General features: G+C 48.3%; 2 protein-coding genes across 7 annotated transcripts in view; one reads left to right on the top strand and one right to left on the bottom strand.

Moving 5' to 3' along the window:
* adcy7 (adenylate cyclase 7) overlaps positions 1–12,644 on the top strand; it is a 30,799-nt gene extending 18,155 nt beyond the window's left edge. For 2 of the 4 annotated variants that reach the window (XM_035395497.1, XM_035395495.1), the window contains 14 exons: positions 202–279; positions 663–729; positions 1,041–1,138; positions 1,456–1,540; positions 2,186–2,323; positions 4,556–4,639; positions 5,799–5,980; positions 6,102–6,213; positions 6,632–6,790; positions 8,473–8,619; positions 8,730–8,837; positions 9,203–9,317; positions 10,562–10,686; positions 11,058–12,644. In XM_035395497.1, the coding sequence (XP_035251388.1) occupies positions 202–279; positions 663–729; positions 1,041–1,138; positions 1,456–1,540; positions 2,186–2,323; positions 4,556–4,639; positions 5,799–5,980; positions 6,102–6,213; positions 6,632–6,790; positions 8,473–8,619; positions 8,730–8,837; positions 9,203–9,317; positions 10,562–10,686; positions 11,058–11,204 (1,645 nt within the window). In that variant the 3' untranslated portion in view covers positions 11,205–12,644. Of the gene's footprint in view, positions 1–198; positions 280–662; positions 730–1,040; positions 1,139–1,455; positions 1,541–2,185; positions 2,324–4,555; positions 4,640–5,798; positions 5,981–6,101; positions 6,214–6,631; positions 6,791–8,472; positions 8,620–8,729; positions 8,838–9,202; positions 9,318–10,561; positions 10,687–11,057 lie in introns of all 4 variants that reach the window. The other 2 variants (XM_035395496.1, XM_035395494.1) reach the window with 1 other exon arrangement.
* Positions 12,645–12,819: 175 nt separating this feature from the next.
* Positions 12,820–14,819, bottom strand: part of brd7 (bromodomain containing 7) — a 12,187-nt gene continuing 10,187 nt past the window's right edge. Inside the window, exons 14-18 of one of the 3 annotated variants that reach the window (XM_035395499.1) lie at positions 14,594–14,693; positions 14,055–14,198; positions 13,564–13,707; positions 13,294–13,404; positions 12,820–13,203 (exon numbers count right to left, since the gene is read on the bottom strand). In XM_035395499.1, the coding sequence (XP_035251390.1) occupies positions 13,334–13,404; positions 13,564–13,707; positions 14,055–14,198; positions 14,594–14,693 (459 nt within the window). In that variant the 3' untranslated portion in view covers positions 12,820–13,203; positions 13,294–13,333. Of the gene's footprint in view, positions 13,405–13,563; positions 13,708–14,054; positions 14,199–14,593; positions 14,694–14,819 lie in introns of all 3 variants that reach the window. The other 2 variants (XM_035395498.1, XM_035395500.1) reach the window with 2 other exon arrangements.

Genomic DNA, 14,819 nt, shown 5'->3' with positions numbered 1-14,819 from the left:
CCATCACGTGCGCACAAACACATACAGTCTTCTTCGTGCCGCCCACTAATGTTCCGAGCCACCGCCCAACTGCCTTCCTGCACAGCAAGCAAGGAATGCTGGGAAGGGAATAATCTGCGTGTGGCTGGGTGGGCGGCCTCAGTCTGTGTGTCTGTCCGCCTGTCTGTTCCCTCACACTCTGTCCCATTCCTCTCTCAGCAGAAACAAATCGCAGAAGAGCAAATTCGACGAAGAGCTTCACAACGAGATGACCACCACGATCGAGCTGAGCTCCGCCAAGTGTGTACCTTTCCCCCTCTCTCTCGCTCTCAACAGCGAGACCGGCCACTAGGAGGCACTGCAGCTGCTTATCTTAGCTTAGATCAATCCTAATCTCTTGGGAAATTATTCTCTCATTTGGAAGCTGTTTAGCATTTAATATCCAAAGCCCTGATTTCTGAGTTCCGAATTGTTTAGCCTATTTAAGCTGCGTTTTTTTAACTTTCAGAGGTCAGATAAGCTGAAGTGTTGGTAATGCGAACCCCGATCGGATTGAGTGAGAGCCCTGTTTAAAAGTGCTCTACCGTCGAGGGCTGAGGGTGCTTATTTTGGTGAGCGGTGACGGGGGTCCTGGTCCCGTGGCCACGCGTGACGCTCTGCTTCGGTGTCGCTCTGTCCCTCAGGCTGTGGAGGTCCGAGGAGATCAGCAGCCTCACGCTGTGGTTCACCAAGAAGGAGCTGGAGAAGCAGGTGAGGGCCTCGCTGCCGCGGGAAACGAACGCAGGTCATCGGGAGCGCATCACCGCCATCGCCGCTAACCCGATACATCGTTTACACGTCACTGTCAGTGATGCGTCAGGTCATGTGACAGGACACGTTCTTAAAGGGAAAAAAATCCCAGCCGCATTTAAAATGTTATAATACTGGCGAATATTGTGTGTATTATAACATAATAAGGGAATGTTGTATGTGGCTATCTCCAAGCATAGACAGCTTGAATCCCTGAGAACACTGCTTTTTCAGAGCCCTGCTGTGCTGTTTTGTTGTTCCCCCCTTTGCAGTACCGAGCCATTGACCTGCCCAGCTTCAAGTACTACATCGCCTGTGCCACCTTCATCTTCTTCTGCATCTTTGTGGTCCAGAGGTTTGTGACAAAAGAGTGAGTGTCCGTTTTCCCTCTCCCATCCAAAATCTGGGGTTCTTAACGACAGTAATAATAGTAATAATAATAATAACGAAGTTATATCTTTCAGCAAAAATTTATGCATAATGGATTTCACTATTGAAAATACCAAGAGCAGGAAAATTTAATTGCTCGTGGAGATTTTTTGTTAAAAATAAATGGACCATCAAACAGTCTAATTTCTTGATGGTCAATTAGTTTTTAAAGAAATCTGCATGAGCACTTAAATAGTCCTGACCTCAGTGTTTTTAAACATGCCGCGAATGTGCTTTATGTTTGTGCTCTTCCATTAGGCCCGAGAAGCTGGGCGTGTCCTTTGGGGTGCTGGCCTGTGTCCTCCTGTTGACCCTGGGCGTGTGTTTCACGGGTCACCTGCAGGTGAGTGTCCCACGCTGAGGGCGCGCTGAAAGACGTCCTACGTGCAGTGACCCCTCCCCCCCCCCGGGGGTCCTGCGGATATGCCCCTACTTACTGCATGATCAGTGTGTGCCTCCCTTATTCAGTCCGGGTCAAGGGTAGTCCCAGTGAAAGGTCCGCTTTGTGCTGAAAAGGAATCTGAACGCAGTGGCGTGTCACGTTTGCGTAGCGGGCTAAAATGGACAGGCCTACAGTAGGTCACTCCCCACATGCCCTGTCATGCTTTTGCCCTGACCCCATTCCACCCTGGGGGTGGGTGACTCTGGGTAACTGAAAGGTCGGGAATTGATGGGAAAACAGCGCTGAGATGTTCAGAGGTATCACTGCTGTCAGAAGGACGTACTTCCTGTTGCTCGGGATCTTTTAATTTGACTCTTATAGTGCAGGCATTTCACATTTGTCCATGAAACATAAAAATGCACTTTTTCACCTTCCCTCACTCCTTCTCACCATCTCTCTCTGCCTCACCCTCCCTCCTCTCTCCTTCTCCTTTCATCTTTTTTCTCAATATCACTATCTTCTCCCCTGTTACTCCCCTGTCTCTCTCCCCGGTTTCTCCCCCGTGTCTCCCCTGTGTCCCCCCCCCCGTTTCCTTGCCCATCTCAGCGCTGGTTTCCGGAGAAGCTTGCGTCGTGCCAGTGGCTGGCGGCCATGTCCGAGGCGGTGGGGAGGAAGCCGTGTGTGCGCCTCCCCATGGCCATCGTCTGCACCGCCATCATCCTCGTCTTCGCCATCTTCAACCTGGTAAGCCGCTCCACACGTCGCTCGTGTGTAAGACCTGCAGAGCATCTTGGATTTTTAACCTATATGTATTTTGGTCTTCCAACACCAAGGGGGCGATAGAGCCTCTCAATTTGAAGCCACAGGTCAAACGATCATTCAATTAACTGCAGTAACCTCATGTCAATGAAACGTTCAGTTGCCGCATAATCAGACAGGAGAAGAATGAGAGCGCAGTGTTCAAGTCCGTTGATGTTTATCAGATGTTGCCCAAAAATGTACATGTCCACCAAGAACATGGATATTTCCGTGTTGAAATTTTTATTTTTTTGTTTTTTGGAATTTGTTTTTTCAAAGTTCTAAGCCAGTGTTCTAGAACACCACTGCACAGCGCATGCTTCTCTGTGCTCTCCTGAATATATAGCTGAGGCTACAGCAGAGGGGTTGTACTACAAAGGAAGCTTAACATACCCAGGATTTTATTTTTGCATTAGCCGGCTTCACAAAACCAAAACGACCGACAATCGGGGCTTAACCCGGTATCACGTACGCGGTCATCCGCTCGCTAAGTAAACACAGGCTTTGTTAATAAAGCCTTGTGCGTGCAGCGTGCCCATAACAGGGCTGGTGTCTGTGCTAATGAGCCTATAGCAGCGCTCCGAGGACCGTACCCGAGCAGCGCATTTCTCACTCTCGGGGAAAAACAGACTGATACGGACAGATATAACGAACGTTAAACAATCATAATGCCAAAAGGCAACACCGTTGCTGCCAACGAAGCCAGGGACAAGCGAAGAATTGCTAATAGTGTATGCTTGTTGGTTAATACCTTATTTGCCTTACCACTCATAACAAAAAAAAATATACGCTCTCCCTAATTGTCCTATAGTTTATTTCTAATGTGACAATTGCACATTCTACAGCGCCTAAACCTGATAAAGATATTTTAAATAGTGCCTGAAGCAATTTCACCAAAGTTTATTCACAAACCCAAGATTTGTGGGACTAATTAAGGAAAAGTAGAATGGGTTCAAGAGGCTTGTGTTCCACCCGTTGAGAATCTTTATCTTTCTCATGGCGTATCCTTGGAGGAAGCCAGCGGATTAATTCGGTCTCTAAATAATCTCTGCACTGCAGAGAGACCCCTTGGCTCTACGGGATCCTCCTGGAATGGAGACGCCTTTATTTGGCTGATTGGCCAAAGGACGGTGTTTTTATACGTTTCAGTCTGTTAGCCTGAACATAACCTGCCCTGGACCCGGTTAGCAGTGCAGCATGAGTTACCGTGGTGATATACCCCAGACTGAAAGTAAGATGGCTTTATGGTATGGAAAACCCAAGGTTAAAGCTTAATTTTGCTTTGTGGTACTCCCCCTCCCAGGTCTGCTGTAATCTGTTGTGTAGTCTAATTATCATTCGCACGATGTGCAAAATAAATTTAATTTGTATGCAATGAACGTGTACTTTACCCATGCTATAATGTACCACCACAGTAGAACATGTGCCGATGTTCCACTTCTACCACACGTACCCATAGCAGTATCGCTTCATTGTTTTTCACTGACAAGCAGCTCATAATTAGTCCCTGATTGTATAATTACTTATGTGGCTGGGCCGATGGTCAGGCGATTGCTGAGTTGTGAGTGACTACAGAGACACCTGGAAGATAATTACCGAAATTCAGGTCGAGAGCCCAGGTGGACACACGCTCCAGCCAGGCCATATTCGTGTGGCCACCATGGCAACGACAGTCATGCCCCTCCCACTCCACTGTGTGCTTGAACTGTCTACTGCAGTGGTAACCAACCCTGTTCCTGGAGATCTGCCATCCCGTAGGTTTCCATTTCAGTCCTAATTTGGTACACCTGACTCTACTAATTAGCAGCTTAACGAGATCTCTAGCCATTGAGTGATGTGTGCTTTGTTAGGGTTGGAGTGAAAACCTACAGGACGGTGGATCTCCAGGAACAGGGTTGGTTACCACCGTGTATTTTGTTTTGGATTCAAATACTTCTCTATGCTTTACTGATCTTGTCTGATGTATTGGAACCAATGAAATACTCTCAAAAAGTGCAAACCCCACCTTCTGGTCATTATTTGGCAGGCTCAGTTAGACCAGGCAAGATCAACAGAGCGCAGAAAAGCATTTGAATCCAAAACAGATACGTATTGGACCCAGGTCTGGTTACCACCGCTCTACGGCATGGCGCCATGTTGGTTTCTCTCAGCTTCTGATGCAGTTCTTGTTTCTTGCAGTGTTGCGTTCACTCCCTGGAGCCCAACCGCACCCTCAGTGACAAGCAGCAGCAGGAAATAAACAACGGTCTCTTTTACCTGCCTGTGAGTACTGGCCAGGACTCTGCTCTTCATGATCCACTCCTTAGACAACTCCGGTCCTGGAGGGCTGGTCTTTGTCCTGGTTTTTGCTCCAACCAATAACCTTAGTTTTCTGACAGCTCTATTACCTATAGGCTGGTTTAGCTCCTGTTCTTGAGCACAGTAAAATCCTTAGGATACACTTTGTGGCAGTTTGTGGCTGTAGCTGGTACGTACAAATGTCAGATCAAGACATGATTGAGCGAATTAAATAACTAAGCAGAAGTTGGCACAGACTCCTGAAATGGATCGGTACTTGTTGTGCACCCCTGCCGTAGATTCTTTAGATTTTTTTCCCCAGAGGTGGAAAATCCAGGTTCAGAAAGTAAAAGTCCTCCCCAGTATTTTGTTCCAATCACCTGGATTTGCTAATTAGCACAATTCCTTAGTCAGGAGGTAAAGCTAATTAGCCAAATCAACTGGCTTAGTTCATGGGTGGAAAAAACACTGTGGCAGGACTTTGACTTTCTGACACTTGGACTTTGCACCTCTGCTTAGCCCACTGATTCTTTTTTCCTGAAGATGTGCCAGGTACAAATGAAATTATTGTGGAGCTAATGAACGTTGACATTATGATTAAACCACAGCACATCATGCGCAGTTAACTGAGACTCAGAGATAGAGCTGTTGAGTTGTAGAGAACATTTGTCACCTGCAGTGTTTCTTCTATGAATTCCTGGAGGAATAGTAAAAATTCCTCCTCAGTCCAGTGTGTTCTTTTTTTCTGTACCATCTGCCAAGACGGCAAAATAGATTCTAGCCAGAGAGGCCTTTCATTTTGCGCATCTGCCAGCTTACTGGATAAATAATTATTCTTAAAAAGTTGTAATTCAAAAAATAAAATAAAATAAAAAATCTCTCCCAAATTAACAGGAGAATAATTTCTATTCTGAGGTCTGTTGGTGCCATGCTGTAGTACTCCATCAGAGGAAAGGCCTCAGCAAATCAGCTCTCTCAACTTGCTTTATCTTTTTGTGCACCTCACGTGCTACCCTTCCTGTCTCTCTCTCTCTCTCACTCTCACTTTCTCTTTCTCTCTCCCCTCTCTCTCTCTCCTCCCGCCCCCTCCCTCTCTCTCTCGCTCTCTGTCTGCCCCCCCCCCCCACCACCCCCTCCCCCCCAGTACTCGGTTTACTGCTGTATATTGGCCCTGATTGCCTGTGGGGTGTTCCTGAGGCTCAGCTTCGAGCTGAAAGTGGCCTTCCTCGTCCTGGGGTCCATGGCCTACTACAGCATCATCCTGAGCTCCAAGGAGGAGCTCTTCCAGCGCTATGGATGCCACCTGTACGACATGTACAACAGCAGGTAGGGCAGCCACTGCTGGCTGGTCTGGAATGGGTTCTGGCCAATCAGAGCGCGAGGGGTGGGTGAGGGACAGGTGAGGGGGCGGAGCCTGACCCCAGCCGTGTGTCTGTGCTTCTTTCAGTGTGGAAGAGCCGGACATCCTGCCGGACTCTGGACTGATGAAGCACCCACAGGGAATGAGCTGCATGTACATCACCCTGTTCCTGGTCACAATGCTCATCATCATACGACAGGTAGGTGCCATATAATAATAATAATAATAATAATAATAATAATAATAACTTTATTTATTTAGTGCTTTTCAGAACATGTAGCTAAAATATAGCATACAACTAATCCCGTAGAACAGCAGTGTCCTACCTTAACCGAAAAAGGGTTGGTGTGGGTGCAGATTTTTGTTTTAGCCCCATACTACGACACCTTATTCAAGTAATTCACTTATCATGGTCTTCAATCAAGGCCTTGATACTGTTGGTGGAATCAGGTGTCTTATGGCTGGACTAAATCTGAACCAAAATCAGCCTTTTTTTCAGATAAGACTGGACACCCCACTGCCTTAGAATGTGTGCTAGCTGCTCCTCTCGTGTCACCTCCTCACCTCCTCCCTCCTCGCCGACTCCCTCCTCACCTCCTCCCTCCTGCCCATCGCAGAACGAGTACTGCTGCCGCCAGGACTTCCTGCTGAAGAACAAGAACCGGACGGAGCAGGACGAGATCGAGACGCGGGAGAACCTGAACCGGCTCCTGCTGGAGAACGTGCTGCCCGCCCACGTGGCCACGCTGTTTGTTGGGGAGAATAAAAAGAACGAGGTGGGACTCCTCAAAAACACTTTACTTACTGAGAAGTACAAGGTAGGGCTCCAGCGTGAGAGGCGTCCAAAAAATTACGATCCACCACCCCTCCTTCCCCCCCCCACGCCCCACCTCCAAGCCACACACACGCCTTGTGGGCCCCCTCCCCACTGACCTGAGCCAGAGATCTGATTGGTGGAGACCGTGGTCAGTGGTGAAGGGACTCATCATCCCAGCAAGCCCGCTCTTTCATCGGAACCTTCATTTGTGACATCATAGTCCTGAGAATGCCGGGTCACTCTGCACATGCTCAGTGAGACCCCCACTCATCTTCCCCTTAGAGCTGCTGAGCTGAACGTACTCATGCTGGCAAGCACACGCGAATGTGGCCGAGGAAGCCTGTGTCCACTGATGGCCCACGGGTTGAGTCTTTCATTTCCTTAATCAGGGCCACTGATTCTAACGTCAACTGGAATTGCGTGTTGTTGCCGGTGTCATTTACCTGCTAGTTCAACAGCCGCTCCAGAGCTCACAGGTCTCTGCATCTCCAGGACCTGCAGTGGACTCCACTGACCAGAGGAAAAGTACAAATGCTGTTCAGGCGTTTCAGGTTTAAGTGTGTTAACTGGCTGTGGAACAGGAGCGTTGTGTCCATCACTGGTATAATTACATCACATTACATTACAGGCATTTAGCAGACGCTCTTATCCAGAACGACTTGCACCAACTTTTACAACTTTAAATCTGCAGGACAATTTCCTGGGGTCAGCAGAGACCAGAGTCTTCAGTCTGTTCCCTACTGAGGAACCTGTTATCCCTTTATAATCTGTTTTTGCTGTGATACTGAAAATTTAAAACAAGAAATAAATGCTTACGTATGAGGATTAGGTCTCTTTGCTGATGATGTCAAGCTCAGTATGTATCTGTTTGTTTAGTTTTTTTTTTTTTTTTTTTACTGTACACAGATTTAGCTTTATTTTCTGAAACACAATTTGTGCTTAACACTTTTTCTGACTGCTAAAAAGCCTGTGGCAGGCAGAAATAGCAGCCGTGCTGGATTTATGAAAACGGACTGCTCTTCAGATTATCCCCATAACGTGATCACTACTCTTCATCACATCATTAATCCCTGTGGCGCAATTACAAACGTCTTTAAAAAAAAAAAAAAAACCCCCACATCCACAACAAGCTGGCGCCAAGCGACCAATAGCGTGGCCTGGCGGTAAAGCCAGGGCTGAAGGAGTCGTTGGCGATGACGTGCCGTGCACTCTGACCTCAGCCGACAGCTGGTGAAGGGGGGGGGGGGGGTAGCAGCGAACTATCTGGGGCGAGGGCGGGGCGGGGAGATTAATGGCGGTGGATCAAAACGCTCCCCCCCGTAGTGGTGCCTCTGTGAGCGCGCTGCATACAATGGGCCGTTGTGCTGCAGTTTGGCTGATCCTCCTGTCTCTATCTGTGCCAGCTGCATGGGCAGGGGAGGGCTGGGGGAGGGCTGGGGGGGGGGCGGGGTGGGTTTCGTTATGGCGGTTAGGGTACATTTTCCCATTGGCGAATCATTCCCATCAGACCTTGCCTCCTGTCAGATGTGCTGGACTGTTTGCTCGCCGGTGGCTTGTGCTGCTGGCATTTCTGCGGTTCCTGATCCTGACCCCTGGTGTACGCTCTTTTTCTTTTTTTTTTTGACTCGCCCTCGTTCTCAGGACCTTTACTACAAGTCATACGACTGCGTGTGCGTGATGTTCGCCTCCGTCCCGGACTTCAAAGAGTTCTACACGGAGTGTGACATCAACAAGGAGGGCCTGGAGTGCCTGAGGCTGCTCAATGAGATCATCGCCGACTTTGATGAGGTCAGATGTACGCTTTAACTGTACGGAACGGAGACCGTATCCTAGTGACGGCCCGCCCCCAGGTCAGGCCGAGCGTAACTGTGCCTGACTGTGCCCGACTGTGCCCACAGCTGCTGTCCAAGCCCAAGTTCAGCGGGGTGGAGAAGATCAAAACCATCGGCAGCACGTACATGGCGGCTGCTGGACTGAGCGGCTCCCCAGGACAGGAGAACAACCAGGTGCAGCGTGCTGGGGGGGGTGGCTGGGGGGAGGGAGAGAGAGGGAGAGGCTGTGGGAAACCTCACACACACTCATACATGCATACATAGAGACACACACACACACGCACTTACATACACACATGCATACACACTCGCACACACACACACACGCACGTACATGCACACACACATACGTAAGCACTGACACACTCGCGCACACACACACACACACACACACACTCTCACTCACTCACACAGTCACTCAGTCCTTAGGTGCTGAGCAGAGAGCAGCGTGATGATAGCGAATGGTGCTCGCATGCTAGCGACGCTCACACGCTAGTGCATCTCTGATCCGGATCTGTGTGTGTTTTTGCCCGGCCCAGGACCGCGAGAGGCAGCAGCTGCAGATCGGGAACATGGTGGAGTTCGCCATCGCGCTCGTCGGCAAGCTGGACGGCATCAACAGGCACTCCTTCAACAGCTTCCGGCTGCGCGTGGGTGAGCGTGCCTGTGCTCTGCGCCGCCAAGTCAACACCGCCAAGCCAACACCGCCAAGCCAACACCGCCTAGCCAACACCGCCAAGCCAACACCGCCAAGCCAACACCGCCTAGCCAACACCGCCAAGCCAACACCGCCTAGCCAACACCGCCTAGCCAACACCGCCTAGCCAACACCGCCAAGCCAACACCGCCAAGCCAACACCGCCTAGCCAACACCGCCAAGCCAACACCGCCTAGCCAACACCGCCAAGCCAACACCGCCTAGCCAACACCGCCTAGCCAACACCGCCAAGCCAACACCGCCAAGCCAACACCGCCTAGCCAACACCGCCAAGTCAACACCGCCAAGCCAACACCGCCAAGTCAACACCGCCAAGTCAACACCGCCAAGCCAGCACCGCCAAGTCAACACCGCCAAGTCAACACCGCCAAGCCAACACCGCCTAGCCAACACCGCCTAGCCAACACCGCCTAGCCAACACCGCCAAGCCACCCACTCCCTGCAGCCGCGCTTTAACAGTTTCATCTGTTTCACGCGTCTGTTTTTTCCTTTTTTAAACATAGAATCCTCGCTTATTTACACACATACTCAAGCACACGGGATGGTACAGGATATCATGCAGTTTATTGTTAAATAAGGCACATTTATTGACATTGGCTCTAAGTGAATTTCTTCAGTTCCTTTCACTGTAGAGGTTTTGTTTTTTTGAATAGTCTGAAGGTTGCCTTTACATTAATGTCAGAAGCTGTCTGGTAAACAATCTACCTTATTAGCCTTACACCTTATTAGAAAATAAAAAAATAGAAATGAGAAAACCGATGAATTTAATGACAAGCTTGTGAGATTTTAGAAAGCTGACTAAATGACAGATGAAAAGAAGGTTACACAAACTGTTATTTTCTCGAGAAATATATTCCATATTATTGCGGAGACAACGGAATCCTTCGCAATCCTCCGGCCCAGTTTTACTTGCGAAAGCAGAATGCTCATAGCTGAAAATAATAGCTGGTGTTTCTGCTCTGGTGTTCAGCAGGAATCCACTTACTGGAAATGGCAGTAGGTCTTTAATGGACAGACTAACGGTGTTTGGGAGTCAAAGGTGGGGGGGAAGGGGGGGTGTCCAAATGTCCTGACTGCACAAGACTGGCGTTGTTGAGCTGCAGTAACTCCAGCCGTGAGAGGAGTGTAAATGATCGGTGTTGAGTGCTTCCTGTTTGACACGGTGTTGTTGTGTTGCAAGGTATTAACCACGGGCCTGTGATTGCTGGGGTGATAGGAGCCAGAAAGCCCCAGTATGACATCTGGGGCAACACCGTCAACGTGGCCAGCAGGATGGAGAGCACGGGGGAGCTGGGCAAGATCCAGGTACGCCCCCTGAACTCTGACACCTGAACCCTGACCCCAGTCAAACAGGAAGGGATTTATCCTTCAGTGGTGTCTTTTCCATCAGTGACCTATTAAAGCCACTGTATAAAATGATTTTTTTTTTAAATGGCTTTAACGGGGCCATGACATCACTTTGAAGATGGTTCTGCAACTCACTCTGCGAGGGTGAATAAATATATTTGAAAATTTAATTTTATGACACAATGGATGAACAGTGAATGGCTTGGCTATGTGTATGTACTCAAAAAATATTTATATTTTTATACGTACATAATTCATTACTCCACCAGAATATGCGGTGTTATGAGACTATGCAGTAGCCTGTTTGGATGCTGTCTGTGCCCGTGCAGGTGACCGAGGAGACCTCCAACGTGCTGCTGAAGCTGGGCTACTTCTGTGAGTGCAGGGGTCCCATCAACGTCAAGGGGAAGGGAGAGCTCACCACCTACTTCGTCTGCACGGACATGAGCAAGTCACAGTGCATGGGCCTGAGCTGAGAGCGGATAGAGCTTTTTCACCCAGCCCAGAACTGCTGCTGCTGCTGCTGCTTCAGCACTGACCCCTGACCCCAGGGCAGCCATGTTGGGAAGGGGGGCGGGTGCTTTTGTTAGCACCGTGTCCCCGGAAATGAAGGATCAGCTCCCGTGTGCCTATCGGACTGCGAAAGGCACCACCGACTTGACTCTGGCCACGGACACGGAGGACAGAGGTGCTGTGGGTCTCAGTCGTGGTGGTTAGACGTTAAATGTACTTTTGTTTGATTACATAATTATCCAACTGTAATGTGTAGGCTACACATTTTACCGTACAAATACATTATTCTCCATGCACATATTACAGAGCAGCAGATTTGTACATATGTCCAGGTATATGAGCTGAGGTGCGTACACAAGGGAGTAGATCAGTCACATTTTAGGAATCTTCTTTCTTCTTTTTTTCTTTCCTTCTTCATGCTAGTTGCTTCAGTATTGAACATTGCTTTGTATATTGAAGCCTGAGAGCGAAAGCCTTGCTCCTAATAAGCACTGTTTGTTTTATTACTGTGTAATGTTCACATCAGGAGTGTGTGAGGAGGGAAAGTTTCATTATCAGAAACAGTCTCTTAAAACACGTAGTACAGTATGTCCAAAAAAAGGCAAAAAACCGAGACAAAGGTTGTGATTTAACCATTTGCACCAGACCTGGGTCACATATGTATTTGTTTTGGATTCAAATAGTTTTCGACGCTGTACTGATCTTGTCTGGTGTATTGGAACCAATGAAGTACTCTCAAAAAGCGCAAACCCCGCCTTCTGGTCATATTGGCAGGCTAAATTACACCAGGCAAGATCAATAGAGCACAGAAAAGTATTTGAATCAAAAAAAAAAAAAAAAACTTATGTGACCCAGGTCTGATTTGCACAGTAGGATTGCGCTTGGTTTTGAAGTATCTAATTGCTGTGTTGATCCTCTCCAGTCTGGAAGGCCGAAGTGCCGTTTGTTGCACATATGCTGCATTGCTTAAATGTTGCATCTTGAGCTCAGTGTACATCTAGTGCTGTCATACTGCCAGCTTTGCTACAAAGTGCTCAGATTTCTTTTTCTTTACACAGTCCTACTATTGGTTAATTCTTGTTTATATATTTTGTTAGGAAGCCTAGTGTCAAGAGTGATTTAATTGAAACATCTTTTCTGTAAAAAAAAAACAAAACATGGACTGCATCCAAAAAAAACTGATTATGTGCCTAGGGAAGATGATGACCATGGAGGGTCTGCTGGTTTACTGCTGTATGACCTTAATTCATTACTGCCATGCGGCTAACCCGCATCGAGTGTCATTACTATCACAGGTTACTATCATGTTCCTTACTTCAGCTTTCAGGAACAGACCAGTGAGCTTTTTCCCGTTTTATACAGTACAGTATCTAATAAAGTATTTTCAGTCCAAGTTGAAAGTACAGTTGGCAATGGTACTTTTTCCTCCGCTTCACCAAAAAAAAAAAAGAGTACTGAACTGAAACGGTGACATCAAAACCGAAAATGAACCAAAATGAACCGTGAGTTTTGTGAACTGTTGCACCACTACGATGCACAAGTACTGATGTGTGAATGGAGAAGAGCTGAAAACACAAATATTAGAAAAAAAAGAGGTTTATTGTGAAAAACTCATACAAACTTCAATCAAAAAAAAACACCTTCTGTACAACATCTGCAGAGTCCCAGTAAAGCATTTACACTGTTAACACCAGGACTGTGGTTTGAGTCCCAGTAAAGCATTTATACTGCTAACACCAGGACTGTGGTCTGAGTCCCAGTAAAGCCATTTACACTGCTAACACCAGGACTGGTTTGAGTCCCAGTAAAGCATTTACACTGCTAACACCAGGACTGGTTTGAGTCCCAGTAAAGCATTTACACTGCTACCACTGGGACTGTGGTTTGAGTCCCAGTAAAGCATTTGCACTGCTGCCACTGGGACTGGTTTGAGTCCCAGTAAAGCATTTACACTGCTACCACCAGGACTGTGGTTTGAGTCCCAGTAAAGCATTTACACTGCTACCACTGGGACTGGTTTGAGTCCCAGTAAAGCATTTACACTGCTACCACCAGGACTGTGGTTTGAGTCCCAGTGAAGCCGTGTAGGCATTTACACTACTAAGACCGGAACTTCCTCTTGATTCTCAGGCAGGGCGTCCTCTGGCTCCAGGGATTCTGCTACTGAGAGAGAGAGAGAGAGAACGCTTTCAATCCAAAAAACGAACAAATCTGTCTCCAACACGTTATTGTAGTCATTCTTCATTGATTACAGCATTAGCTGAACAAAGTAGTGTGGATGCAGGCTGGTGTGTTGTCCTGCGCACGTGTGTGTGTGCTCACCTGTAGTGAGGTCTACCACACTGTCCTCCTGCAGCCCCTCTGGCAAGGAGATCCCCATGGCCTTCCGGATTCCGTACACACTGCTGATGTCACCGGGGTTCACCTGACTGGCCAGATGGGCCAGGTTTTCCGTCACCTTCTCAGCTAGAAAATAACAAAAACAACCTCGGCTCAAATCCAGACAAACAAAACCTCGGCTCAAATCCAGACAAAAACAACCTCTGCTCAAATCCAGACAAAAACAACCTCTGCTCAAATCCAGACAAAAAAAACCTCTGCTCAAATCCAGACAAAAACCTCTGCTCAAATCCAGACAAAAACAACCTCGGCTCAAATCCAGACAAAAACCTCTGCTCCAATCCAGACAAAAACAAACTCTGCTCAAATCCAGGCAAAAACCTCTCCTCACATCAGTTTATACTCAAGCGCATTAGATAGAGAATTCTCTGCGAGTGGGGACTGGACAGGACAGACAGGACAGGCGCCATTACCTAGCTGCAGCTCCCTGGCGCTGGGGGCCAGCAGGCAGATGATGTTGGGCGGTGGTTTGGTGCTCAGGCGCTCGTTCTGGACCTCCTGCAGCTCCCTCAGCAGCACGGTGGTCTCGTCCAGCTTCTGCTGGAACTGCCTGGCCTCTGTAACGCAAAGGACCCCGGGGGTGACTCTCAGTCCCGGCGTAGCTGACTAAAAAGAGTGCCTGTCAAGAAACGGACATGCAGCTCCCTACCCACTTGCATCTAATCCCTTGTAGGCACTAATCCTTCTTATCTTCGAACTGAAATCATTTGTTGTACAGCAGGCTTACAGTGTGTTCATCAGCGCACAACATACTCGGCATCCCTCCGAGCGCGCGTGCGATAAAAATCAATCCCGCGAGACACGACAAGAACCGGTTGCCTCAGCAGCATGAGATACGGCTTCTGGATTAAATCCAAGTTCTGTCATTAGACACGTGCCAGATTCAGTAGGAGATCATTCAGAAGGCGGTTCGTCGAGCATTCTACAGGGACCGCTACTTCAGCTGCCGTACCTTCCGTGGGTAACGTCTCCGGCTCCAGGTCCAGCCCTAACCCAGTCACAGAGCTAAGGGAGGTCAGGCTGGTCTTGCTGCTGGATTCAGGCTGAATTATCTGCAGGAAACAGGAAATTAGCAGAGGAGGGCTCATTTACATGAACATCTTGGACACTGCAGGCTTCTGTAGTCCTCAGGAGGATTAAAATCGCCTAGACTACAAAAGCAATGGCCTCACGGTCCA

Source organism: Anguilla anguilla, chromosome 16 (genome assembly GCF_013347855.1).
Source record: "Anguilla anguilla isolate fAngAng1 chromosome 16, fAngAng1.pri, whole genome shotgun sequence".
In the NCBI taxonomy this organism is placed as follows: domain Eukaryota; kingdom Metazoa; phylum Chordata; class Actinopteri; order Anguilliformes; family Anguillidae; genus Anguilla; species Anguilla anguilla.
Note: the sequence above shows the minus strand (reverse complement) of the source record. Positions and strands in the feature narration are given on the sequence as shown.